The sequence below is a fragment of the Lipotes vexillifer genome, unplaced genomic scaffold (genome assembly GCF_000442215.2).
Source record: "Lipotes vexillifer unplaced genomic scaffold, Lipotes_vexillifer_v1.1 scaffold621, whole genome shotgun sequence".
In the NCBI taxonomy this organism is placed as follows: Eukaryota; Metazoa; Chordata; class Mammalia; order Artiodactyla; family Lipotidae; genus Lipotes; species Lipotes vexillifer.
In genome coordinates, this window is record NW_006792411.1 from 2287952 (window position 1) to 2301017 (window position 13066).

The 13066-nt window shown below is 49.4% G+C and overlaps 1 protein-coding gene across 1 annotated transcript in view; it reads right to left on the reverse strand.

Moving 5' to 3' along the window:
- STC2 (stanniocalcin 2) overlaps nucleotides 1-1005 on the reverse strand; it is an 11004-nt gene extending 9999 nt beyond the window's left edge. The window contains exon 1 of the mRNA XM_007465546.1: nucleotides 841-1005. Within this exon, the coding sequence (XP_007465608.1) occupies nucleotides 841-991 (151 nt within the window). The 5' untranslated portion in view covers nucleotides 992-1005. The remainder of the gene's footprint in view (nucleotides 1-840) is intronic.
- Between the last annotated feature and the right edge of the window lie 12061 nt (nucleotides 1006-13066).

Here is a 13066-nt window from a genome sequence, read left to right on the forward strand (position 1 = left end):
CCTGCTCGTGCGGTGAGCGCACGCACGCCGCCCCCGGGTTCGCAGGCCCCCTAAATAAAGGGAGGGCCGTGAAGAGCGAAGGAGCTGTAGGCAGATTTTCATCCTCTCCAGGAGGCTGGGAAAAGGGCCAGCCCCGAGCCCTGCACGCCTGGCTGTGCTCGGCAGCTTGTGGGTGAGCGGAGAGCCGGTCGAGCAGCTGCTGCGCACGGTTCGGGCCGTGTCACCATTTCTTCCCTTGCTGACCTGCCCTGGAGCGGGGGACGGCGGCAGCACCGCAGAGGTACGCTTTTGCGCCACCCGCCCCTACCCCTTCCGAAAGGAATGCCCCCTGAGGGGAAAGTTCAAAATGCAATTTGTCTCGCCTATAAAGTTCTCGGATGTCGGGCATCTTTTGAGGAAGGGGAGAAGCGGTCCTGCCGCGGCCCGCCGGCTGGGAAGAGAAGTTCTCCGGGTTCTGGGCGCAGCCCCGCTCCGGGGACCCTCCGTGCCTCCCGCAAGCCGGTCTGGATGGAGCAGGGAGCTTTGAACCGGACCGGGGACTCCGGAGCCGGCACTGGCCGCGTCAGACGCTGCTTCACTTACCCTCGACCCAGGGAGGACAGCAACAAGTCCTGCCCCAGCCATTTCATCACCCTGCCAGCACGTGCGGATTCCGGGCGCGCGGAGCCCGGCGCGGACCTCGCTTTGCCTCGCGCTTTCCTTTGCACGTCCTACGCCATCCCAAGAGTTTGCGCGGCCCAGCGTGGGCGCCCAGTTCCGGGCGAAGCGCCCGGGGCGCTCTGCGTGGGTGCCGGGTGTCTTCTCCCAGCAGCTCCCCGCCGCTGGGGCGCACGCACTTACCTGTGTTCTGCAAGGACAGGCGGCCTTTCTGCTGGGATCCCCTGTCTTGGGGACCTTCGGGCGGATTGGTGGCGTCGGTCCCTCGCGCCGGGTCGAAGGTAGCCAACACCAAAGCCAGGGTCACGAACTGGCGCAGCCGCTCGGCACACATGGTTCTTGGTGTAAACCTCCCGCCCGGAGACCTGGATTCTTTGTGCTCCCCTCCTCCTCTTCCTCCTCCTTCGCCGCTTCCCCTCCTCCTCCCACTCTTCCTCCTCGCTCGCCTTTTCCCTCCTTGCGGCCGCGGCTCGGATAGAGGTTACCCAGCGCCCTCCCGTAGCTCTCTGGAGAGCATGTGACCAGGCCGTTAGCGGCGCCGCGAGTGCCCGGCAATGGCAGGGATGGTGCCTCAAATATCCCTGGAAGCTCTGGTGTCACTTGAATGAAGGAGTCGAGCAGGTGTTGTCCCGGCGGCCGGACCAATCCGAGACCCCCGCCCGTTTGACAACACGGTCGGGAGGCGTGGCCTGTGCCCAACTACTACGGGAGGAAGCCGAGCGCCGCTGGGAGCGCCTGACAAAGTTGCAGACCTGGCGGCGGCCACGCGTTTGCGTGCGTGTGTGAGTGTGTGAGAACGCGGCCGGAGATGCATACGCGTGTGCGGGTGCTCGAGGGCAATGGCCGAACGGACTTAAAAAAATAAAAGCGAATTCCAGCTCCGGTTGCAGCTAAGGAAGGGCGAGAGGGGACAGTTTGCGCTGGGACAGCGTCCGCCCGGTCTCCTGACTCGCATCATGCCCGCATCGGGCTGGGAAAGTTTCCTCTTTCTGCCTGTTGGAATTCACTTGAGATTCCCAGCCCCGAGGATTGGAGAAGTTTCCTGGACACAGTGATGCTGGGGCCAAACTGGGCACATATGGGAATTCCTGGCGTTGTGATGCTTTGCATTTAAAAAAAAAAAAAAATCCCTCAAACTATTTAAGATAGGATCAGAGCACTAGATATAGGACTTAGCCTGAGCGACTGCCCCATCTTCCTCTTTTCGCCCCTCTTTGGTGGGCCTTGGTGCCAGATTCTCGCCCCTCCCTCAGTCCAGACGGATTCCGGGCTGGGCTGCAGGGATCCAGGTGACTGACTGGACCTGCATCATTTCCAGGCGGGGGGCTGGGAGGCCCAGGCAGCCCTGAGTCAGCTCGCCGAGGAGCATCGCGTGCACCAGAGGCTGGAGCTTGAAAGGCAACTTTACGCGTCTCCAAACATACTATTCCATTTTCTCAAAGCGCTACTCGCCACCCCATTCTGGTTCCCTTTACTCTTCATTCATCGGATGGAAAAGGTCAAAAAATTCTCCCCAAACCCTAAAAACAAAACCCGAGGAAATTCCCTCCGTCTCTTTTCCTTGTTCGAGCTCCCTCCCCAAGCACGGCCGGGGCTGGATTGCCCCCGAGCGCTTTCTCCCCCGGCCTGCGGAAGCAGGGAGAAAGTTGGGCGCCGCTCGGAGCGCCTCTTCCCCCGCTGTGTGTGTACGTGTGCACGCTCACGTCTCCCCGGCGCCTGGGCTGGGGACAGGAACTGCTCCGGGCACCGTCAGTCCGACGGCGCTGCTCTGGGGGCTTGCAGGGCTGGGGGAGGGCGGGGACGCGAGCGCCGCGCCACTCACCCCGGGTTGACGCGCCCTCGCCCCTCCCCCGCCGTCTCCATCCGCCTCCTGGAGAACAGGTGAGCCCGGGTACCAGCTCCCACCCCCCGGCGCCGGCCCCGGCCTCGGCCCAGCTCTGCTCCCTGCCCTCTGCGGTAATTCGCCGGGGAGGTTTCATCACCCACTGCCCGTGGCGACGCGGCCCTGGGTCTCCGCGGCGGGGCGCACTGCGAGCCTCGTTGGGGCAGCCATGTGACACGGTTGGGGGAGGGGGTGCGGAGACGCTGGGGCCGGGTCATCCTCCGGCCGCCGTTCGGCTTCCAAAGCTCCCTTCCCAGGGTTCCGGATGCACGAGGGCGTTAGGAAGGGGGGTGGGGGCAGGGTGGGCGCCTCTGACGGCGGCTGTCCAGCGCATACAGTGGCCTTGAGGTGGGAGGTATGAAAGGAGCGGGTGGGGAAGGCGCCTTCGGGTGGGCTCTCCCCGGGGTTGCAGCGCCTGGGACCTGCTGTCCACCATCCCCACCCGATTTCAGAGCCCAAGGAAATGGTCACTTTGAAGGTCCGAGTCTGCCGCAGTGGCAAGAAACTGACCACTCATGCCCATGATTCCAATAACAATTACTTCTTGCAGCCTCAGAGCTTTGGGGGAAGGAGGTGGGGTACAAGTACATTAAAATAGGTTGTTAGCATTTCCCACCCTGCTTTTGTTTGCGTAGTTAACTTCCTTTATTAGTTTATGAAACACCGTCTCCTGTAGATCCTGAAAAGACAAAACATAACAACAACAACAAAAAAAACGGCAGCAGTCTGGCCTCCCACGAACTCCATAAGCCTCTGAATTACCTGGGTAGGCTTTCTTTCCTTGGAGAGGCTTTTTTGTAGGTGAGAACATGAGCTATATTGGCATTAAAAAGGGCATCTGGTCTCTTGGTTCTCTGAGCCACAGAAATAGGAGAGGTCCTAGGGGTGGAAGCAAGCCCACCTTTGTTGGATACAGACTCTCTGGGTCTTCTCGGCCACCTGGATCAGGGGCCAGGCAGATGGAGGTCTCTGGGCTCCTGCCTCCCAGAGTTGGGGCATGGCCTTTTGCCACCATGAAGCCCTGGGGCTGCCCTCAGAGGACCGACCTGCATAATGGAAAAATTCATCTTGGGGCTTTTTGCTCCAGTCTCGCAGGGGACATTCTTGTCTCCTACCTGAGCCACCTGTCCCTTTAGAACTAAAAAGAAAGTAGTTAACTGTATTTGAGGTGTTGCAAGTTACAGGTACCAGTTCTTAAAAGTTTTATCTTCAGGCCACTTGGCCAGGGCCAGACATCCAGAGAAGGATGCCCACCCCAGTCCATCCCATCAGGGCTGAGAAAATTCTGCAGAATCAGGAGGCAGTTTCCTGGGATTACCAGTCTAGGCCACAGGCCTGGGGTGGAAGTGGGGAGGGGAGCTCAGGCTGGTGACTGTGTTGTGATCTCCCCTCGTTCCTTTTTCTAGCTCTGTAACTCAGGACTGGTTTGGCAGACCGCGGCTGGTGACAGTAGGGAGTGGGGAAGGGGCAGTAATAATGATAGTAATTAATTTTATTATTATTATAAAGGAAACATGAATTGAGAATAGATACTGGGCCATGCATTGTGCTTGCAGCTTTGGTGTCTCTCTAGGTGGGAATTGAGACTTGGGAGATGCAAGGACAGTCCAGCTGGTATTGCTCTGAGGCTCAGCAGGGAGTCTTGGCTGGACGGACCCTCCTTCTCAGTTTAAGACCCAACTGGCAGTGGAAAGGATGAGGCAGGCTCACCTCGTGATAATCGGGGGCTTCTGTGGTTAATGCGAGGAGCCCAAGTTTTCCTCTCTAACTCCACCAGTTAAATCCAAACAATAAGTAGGTTAATTTGGGTTAGGCTTTGAAAGGGGAGAGGATACTGACAAGTAGAAAAGGAACAGAGGGTATCACAGGAGGGAGGACCAGCATGGGTAAATGAACGGAGGAGATGTGGTGCATTTTGTATCGGGAATAGGGGTTGCCCAGTTTGGTATTCAAGTGAAAGATAAAGCTGGCAAGGGCATCTGGGGCCTTGTTGTGGGGCCTTTGTGACAAATCTGTGCTCACCAGAGATCTTGTTTTCACATCCTGATGGCATTTAAGGATGAAACTCCAGGACGCTCGTAGACTAGATTCCCTTTTGGAGTTAGGAAGAGGTCAGGGGCCCAGTGCTGACACTGTGAAGGGGGATATGGATGAGAGGAATGGGAAGTAATTAGTTGGAATCTTGATGTGGGTTGCTATACCTAGAAAGGTATTCTTGGAGGATGGGAAGGTATGAGCAGGTGGGGCCTTGGAGGATGGGAAGTTGTTGGATGATGAGGCAATATCGCATAGGTTGATACTTGGTGTCTGGTCCAGGCTTTCTGAGTTCCAAAGCCAGAGTGGAAAACGTGGCTTCCTCGTGGAGAGCTCTTCCTCCTGCAAGCCACGCCCCCTTGGGGCCGACTGTCTGGGCTGATGGCACCACCTTATGGTTAGAGAGGGAACTGTCTGACCAAATAGTGGACTGTCCTCTCTCTCTCTCTTCCTGGCTCAAGGGCCTAGGGCACTAATACTGGGTCTTCCACCTTCTCCTCAATTTCCTTAGCAAATCGGTTAATACCGATTTAGGCAACCTCCCCCTTGCAACGACGTGCTTTAATCGCCCCATCAAGAAAATCTCTCTCAAACTTTTTGCTTTTCCTCCCCCATCCTTTGCTATGAGTCCCAAATCTACCCTCATCATGGCTCCTTTGTGTCATGCCTCTATGAGGGAAAATGAAAAAAAGGTATCCAAGTGAAACTGGACAGACAAAATAACAATAGAATGCTTCTGTAAGGCTCCAAAATTCTTATAAGTAGATGTCTCTCCCTAAAAAGTCTCTGTCTTTCCCTTTATCTCCTTTCATTAAACCAGTTGTTTCATTAAATAGAATTCAGGAGAAAGGAGACTATATCTTCCATATTTGAGTTTGTTTATTGGTACTACAACAAAATTGCTCTCTACTAATTTTCACCGTAAAAGTCCAGGGCCTCAACAACATTATGAATCAAGAGGGCTTTTGTGGGGCTGGTCTGGAAACCTCACCATCATTTATAATATTGTTTATTTAAGGAGAAAATATTCTGAGTTCCAAAGGTTTGGAATACACCACTTTTGTGAATTGGACATTTCCTCTATGTTGTAGATTAACAGTCAAACCATAGTCATGGACTGACTGGAAACACAAAAGATGAAAAAGAATTTAAAAAAACCCCAGGAGAATAGGACCACTGTCTCCTCACAATAAATCCATTTACTGGAAAGAATGTAAAGCAATAAACTTCGGTGTCTGATTGTGGTCTGAGTTTTGTTAGTGCCTTGCTCTGAAGCCTGCAGAGTATTCCAGAAGTCGTCTCTGTTTTCCTCAGGTCATGATTTTTGCTTGCTCACTGTGTGTGGAGACAGACTCTAGGAGAAAACGTCCCAGGCCAGGAGCAGCCTGATCCCCGTGGGGAGTGCTGGTGGAGCCCAGAGGTGAGCATCTATGGTCTTGGAATACTATGGAGCTTTCTCTCTGACTGGGTTTGGTCCGAGAACTACGGGTAAGGGAAGGGTCTTTTTGTGGGGCAGTTTACCAGGGAGTCAGATTCTGAAAAATTTCACGAAATGACCAAATCTATTAATGTGATTTAACCATGAGTATACCATCAGGGTCCATGGGATCCAATTTTAGTTTTTGAGTTTTTTTTTCTGAGCAGTTCTAACTATTTGTAAAGTTTTATATATCATGACTTTGGTTCTTTTGAAAGGAAATTTTTCAAAGATCAAAGAGAACATTTACTTTTTAAGAAGAACAGAATAAAACTCATTCTATCTTGAATGTACCATATGGGACCATTGGAGCCATTTATAAATCTAAGACTTCACGGGATCTTAGTGATCTGATTTTTCTTATATCTTGAAATGTTTTCCATTTTATCATCCTAGGGATTATTTCATCATTACCCATCAATTATTGCCAATTATGCTAAAAATACTAAAATAATAAGAAAATGGAAGAATGATGGAATTACCATCCAGAAGGTTGATGCAACAGTGAAATAAATCATCACGATTGCATCATCCTTCAGTTTTCTTATTACATTGCTTAGAGTATTACATCATCTTTCGAAAAGGTATAAAAGAGGATAGAGGACACCATCTTTTTTAAAAAATAAATTTATTTATTTTATTTATTTTTATTTTTGGCTGTGTTGGGTCTTCGTTGCTGTGCACGGGCTTTTTCTAGTTGCGGCGAGCAGGGGCTACTCTTCGTTGTGGTGCACGGGCTTCTCATTGCGGTGGCTTCTCTTGTTGTGGAGCACAGGCTCTAGGCACACGGGCTTCAGTAGTTGTGGTACGTGGGCTCAGTAGTTGTGGCACATCCCCCGCGGCATGGGGGATCTTCCCAGACCAGGGCTCGAACCCGTGTTCCCTGCATTAGCAGGCGGATTCTTAACCACTGCACCACCAGGGAAGCCCTGAGGGCATCATCTTTGTAGTTTTATTATCACTTCCATTGCATGCCATGGAGAATACAGAATTTTTCATTGCCTGCACAAAATGGTGAAGAGAAGAAAATTGACAAAGGAAAATGTTGTACAGTAGTTAGACAAATCAGAAAGGACAGCAGCGATGTTGACTCTGATGTTAACAGTAAAATTCACTCTGTAAGCAAAGTCTCAGACTATGAGTTTTACCATACAACAGTCTGGATCAATTTTCTCACACTCCAGAATCGATCAATAAGCAATAGATTTTTGAGGACAAAAAATATCGTATTCTCATCCCGTTAGTCATTCAACGAGAATGATTTCATCACCCAATATTTTGCAACAAGAACCTGGACTGTCCTGTTTTGCTCAAAGAAGGGGAGGCCAATCTTCTTGTACCTTTTGTGGTGTTTGTTTAGCAAAATTTCCTTGATACAGTTTCAAAGGGACAAATGGTGAAGTCGGGTGTGTTTACAAAGGTGATCCAAAGAATATTCTTACTAGTGTTTATAAATGTAAGAAAGAAAATTCTTTGCAATTATGGAGAAAAGAAGATGACCGTCTTCTCTTTAGGAAAATTACAACCCATCAAAGGTTTGAAAAGTACTAGTTTTATGATGCAAGTGCAAGAAGAACCAGAAATAACAATAAATTAGAACTTATTAAAGATTTACTTGAAATCTGAAATTAGTATTTGTGAGATGGATCTGCCCCTGGTTCATGTTTGACAGCTGATGAATAGTTGCGTGTAGAGAAGGTTGCTCATTTTGAGTTTATATACCTTCAAAGTCAGGAAAATAGGGAATGAAAAATTTTCTATGTTTATTTATTTATTTTTGAAATATTTATTTATTTTGGCTGCGCCTGGTCTTAGTTGCGGCACGCAGGATCGTCTTTGCTGTGTGCGGGATCTTTGCTGTGGTGTGCGGGATCTAGGTCCCCGACCAGGGATCGAACCCGGGCCCCCTGCATTGGGAGCGTGGAGTCTTAACCAGTAGACCACCAGGGAGGTCCCTGCTATGTTTAAATTGTTCAATTTTGTAATAAAAATGTAAAAACTGTCCCTTTATTATTATTTCTTTAAATTACTCAGAAAAATAAAAAGGCTTCATTGGACCAAATGATGATGACAATTTTTTCCTGCTGTACTGGGGGCTGAGGTTACAGACGAGAATATTAAAACAAAAATCAAGTAAACTCCTTCAGGCAAGCAGGAGCCAGAGTAGAAGGAGCCAGTGAAGAAGCCGTTCCCCCACCCCATCTTCCTTAAAACTCCCTGTTAAGGATTGATGACTTTTACAGCGGGCTGCTTTGAATGAGAGACATTGTCATATAACCTCTCTGTTTATTCTCCCCTTTAGTGGAACTCAGTACTTCTCAAAATTCAGTGGGGATAAGCATTATGTATAATAAAAACATGGATACTGTGTTTTATGTGTGGTAGGCAGGATTTTTTGTTTGTTTGTTTGTTTGTTTTTTTGTTTTTTTGCGGTACGCGGGCCTCTCACTGTTGTGGCCTCTCCTGTCGCGGAGCACAGGCTCCGGACGCGCAGGCTCAGCGGCCATGGCTCACGGGCCCAGCCGCTCCGCGGCACGTGGGATCTTCCCGGACCGGGGCACGAACCCGTGTCCCCTGCATCGGCAGGCGGACTCTCAACCACTGCGCCACCAGGGAAGCCCCGATAGGCAGGATTTTTAAGATTAATTTTGACCATTCAAGATTTTTACTCTGTTTGAAGACTTTAGAACCTACTTGTCTTAGTCTGCTGGGGCTGCTATCACAGAGTAGCATCGACTGGGTGGCTTAAATAACAAACATTTCTTTCTTTCTGTTTTTCTTGGCTGCACTGCGCGGCTTGCGAGGTCTTAGTTCCCTGATCAGGGATTGAACCCTTGTCCTCGGCAGTGAAAGTGCAGAGTCCTAACCACTGGACCACCGGGGAATTCCCACAAATATTTCTTTTTCATAGTTCTGGAGGCTGGAAGCCTGAGATCAGGGTGCCAGCGTGATTGGGTTCTTAGTGGAGGCCTGCTTCCTTGAATTATGCATAAAGAGAGGGAGAGAGGGGGAGAGAGAGATATTGAGAGAGAGAGAGAGATCCATCTCATATCTCCTCCTCTTTTTATAAGGATATTAATCCCATCATGAGGGTCTGACCCTCATCACCTAGCTAACCCTACTTACTTCCCCAAAACCCCACCTCCAAATACCATCCCATTGGGGGTTAGGCTTTCAACATATGAATCTGGGGAGGACACAAACGTTCAGTCTATAGCACTAACCCACTCTGACATTCATTCATTCAGTCAACTCTTGTGTGTGTCTGTGTGTTAGACCCCGTGTTGCATACTGGACAGCAAGGAAGAGATAAACCCAGGCACTGCCCTTACAGCAGTACAAATTTAGAGAGGAGGAAATAATAATTTTTACAGCACTGTGGGTTGGCATTATGATGGAGATGAGGGCAGGGTACTCTGGGAACTAAGAGAATGGTTGCCCTCAACCACTGAGCCCTCAATGGTTGGCACCTCATGAAAGATGTCAAAGATGAAAAATGTTTAGTTTTTACGTTCGCTTAAAAAATAGGAACTGAAGAATGGTTAAGATAATGGTTAGGAGGCATTTAGAAGGTGGAAACAGGGAGAAGAAGCATCCCAGGCAGCTGGACCAACATGCACAGAGGCCCAAAGGAGTGAGCGAGAGCAGGCAGGATGGAGACCTGGGTGGTCTGGTGAGGCAGGGAAGGATGGTGTTTTGGAAGAGAGGACTCTTGGCTGAGCGTTGCCTGGGATTTGATCCCGAGGGCCTGGTGTGCCTGTCTTCATCTGCGAGTAACAGAAAACCCAATGCAGAATAAGTCTTAAACAATAAAGATAAGTGCGTTACTCCCCATTCCAGAAAGTCCTGAGGTTGTGAGGCTAGTGAGGGTGCAGAGCTGGCTTGGAGGAGGAGGCCTCGGGGGGGGGGGAAACACATTGAGAAGTCACGTGGCAGATTGGAGATGCGAAGGTAGAGGCGATTTTTACAAGCTTGTGGGGGACAAACTGGCAAGATAACCAGCTTTTGCACTTGAGGGGTAGGTGGGGAAAGTGATGGAAGTTTAAGCCTTTCTCTCTCTTTTAGTTTTTTGGCCGCACCGCGTGGCGTATGAGATCTTACATGTTCTCCAACCAGGGATACCGAACCAGGGATCGAATCCATGCCCCTGCATTGCAAGCACAGACTCTTAACCACCGGACCGCCAGGGAAGTCCCCAAGCCTCTCTTTTACCTCTCTTTTACCAGTTCCCCCTTCACCTGCCCCGTGCTCTTCCACTTCTCTTCCATCTCCCACCCCCATCTCAATCATTGCTATCACTGCTTTTCTGGTTGCTCTAGCAAAAAAAAGAAAAAAAACCCAGGAGTCCTCTTTGATATGAAAATGAGCCATTTTCTCCTTCCCTTCACACCTCTGTATGTAACTCATCACCAATTTGTGTTGTTTCTGACTCCAAAATACCTGTCGATTCTGTTCGCTTCTCTCCATTTCCGCCATCCAAGCCTCAGTCATCTCTGTCTTGTCCTACCGTGGAGCTGACTATCTGCTCTCTTGCTTCCACTCTCGCTCACCAACACTCTCTCCAACCCTAATTCTCTGCACTGTGGCCAGACTGATAAAAAAAAAAACAACCAAATCAAGCAACCAACAAAAATAAACCCTCAACCCAATCCTATCACTCCATCGCTTGACTCCAGAGGCCTCCTTAGAATCCAATCCACACTCCTGACCACGGACCCGGAAGGCCCTGTAAGATCTGGCCCTGGTGATTTTGCAGACCTCAGGGGAACCACTCCCTCACTCATTCCCTTCCAGCACCTTTTTCCTATACTACAAATACGCCAACCTCTTTCCTGCCTTAGGGCCTTCATGCAGGCTGTTCCTGCAAATCAGGGGCCTTGATCAGTTATTATCTTTTTTATTTATTTATTTTCATTGTTTGTTGTCTTACTGTTTCTCCCATCCAAAATGCATTATAAGGACCCTGAAGGAGAGGATATTGTTCGGCAAGTTCAACGTCAAATCCCTAGCACCCACTGCAGACCCTGACTCACAGCAGATTAAGTGTGTGTGTGTGGTTATTGAATGATGAAACGCCTCCTGGTTCCGTTAGCAGAACTGGGATTTCCAGAGAGGAAACTCCGTTTGGGGGAAAGGTCATGGATGTAAAGAGTTAGTGGACCACCCAGGTGCGATATCCAATGCACAATTCAACAGCAACCTCCCCTTTCTTGTGGCATTTCATAGTTCGGCCAAGGCCCTGATTCCATACTGCTTTATGCTGAGATTACGTCTAGGTTGAAAGTGCTTTCTTATACACGGCTTTTTTTAAACCTCTCTACAGCCTTGGGAGGGAGTAGAATTATTATTCCCATTTTACAGATGAAAACCTCAAGCTCATAGATTCTTGTCCAAGGCACATACAGCTGGAAGGGTCAAGTCCAGATTTGAAATTGGGTATTCAGATTGCCAGATCTTTGTATTTTATTATTGTTCTGAAGTCAGAACCCACTTTGCCATCCCCACCAGTGAATAATAAGTATTATAGATCATGTTGCAAAACACTTTCATTTTGATGATGAACAAAGTGAACTTAGCCTGATGGCCAGAGGAATCCAGTGCCCATATATGTGCGCGTGCGCGCGCGCACACACACACACACAAATATATATATGTATTTTTTTCTCCTTAAGACCTTAAAACCTTGAGTGGCATAAGAAGTAGGAAGAAGTAAAAGAGAGAAAAGTAAAAGAAAGTCCTCAGAAGAAAGAAATGCACAGGAACTAAGGTAAGAGTACAATCTAAAAGGAAGCCAAAGAATGTTTTTTAGACTCTTCTTGTTTTTTTTTTTTAAGTTTTTAATTTTTTAAAAAAATTTATTTATTTATTTTTGGCTGTGTTGGGTCTTCGTTGCTGCGCGCGGGCTCTCTCTAGTTGCAGTGAATGGGGGCTACTCTTCGTTGCGGTGCGCGGGCTTCTCATTGTGGCGGCTTCTCTTGTTGTGGGCTCTAGGTGCATAGGCTTCAGTAGTTGTGGCACACGGCTTAGTTGCTCCATGGCATGTGGGATCTTCCCGGACCAGGGCTCGAACCCGTGTCCCCTGCATCGGCAGGCGGATTCTTAACCACTGCGCCACCAGGGAAGCCCACTCTTCTTGTTTTTTGGCTAGGTAACAAACAAAAAGAAGTGGGTAACAAGATAAATTAGGCATACAAAACTAAAGCAAGAGGGCTGATAATTGATGAGAAAAGAGCCCTCGGGGGATAAGGCAGAAGGAGAGAGAGGAGAGGGAGAGGCGGACCAGAAGGGGCTGCTCTGCAAGAAGCCTGGGTCCATCATCATCAACCTCGTGAAGTTCACTGCAGGCTGGCAGGTGCTGGGTGTTTAGGAGGGACGGAAAAGAGGAAGGTGTTGGGCCCTTGACTTCAGTTACTGATGGTGGAGATGAAGAAGAGTAAGGAGAGCTAATCTATGGAGTGTGGAGGTGAGGGACAGCTCTTGGGTAGGTAGGGATCTAGGCACTGTGGCCTTCAAATCTCAGCCTTGATGCCGATTAGCTGTGTGACCTGAGCCAGGTTACTTAGCCTCTCTGTTGAGGCTTGAATTTATGTTGAGCAGCCTCAGTCTGCTCAACATAAGTTCAAGGATAATACTGTGTGCTTCATAGGGTTGTTGTAGGATTACGTGAGATAGCGTGTCAAATGTCTTGCTTTGGGCACCTGGCACTCACTGAATAGCCATTGTTTTCCCCGGTGATCAAAGCAGGCAGTGGTGGCCGTGGCCACTCTCTGACCCACATCCAAGTGTGAGTAAGAACCGTGACCTTCTGTTGCTTTGGACACTATCAGGTCCTCAGAGGACAGGAAACAGAGTTGGCGAGCTGCCCCCTCCTTCTACCTTGGTTGATGGTGAGATTGGGGTGGGTTTCATCTGGGGTCAGCTGTGTGGGTAGCAGCTGGGTCCATTTTTACTTGCAGGTTATCGTGTGCCGTTACTTAGCACATTTGCTTTTTCAAAATGCCTTAATGGAATGCTAT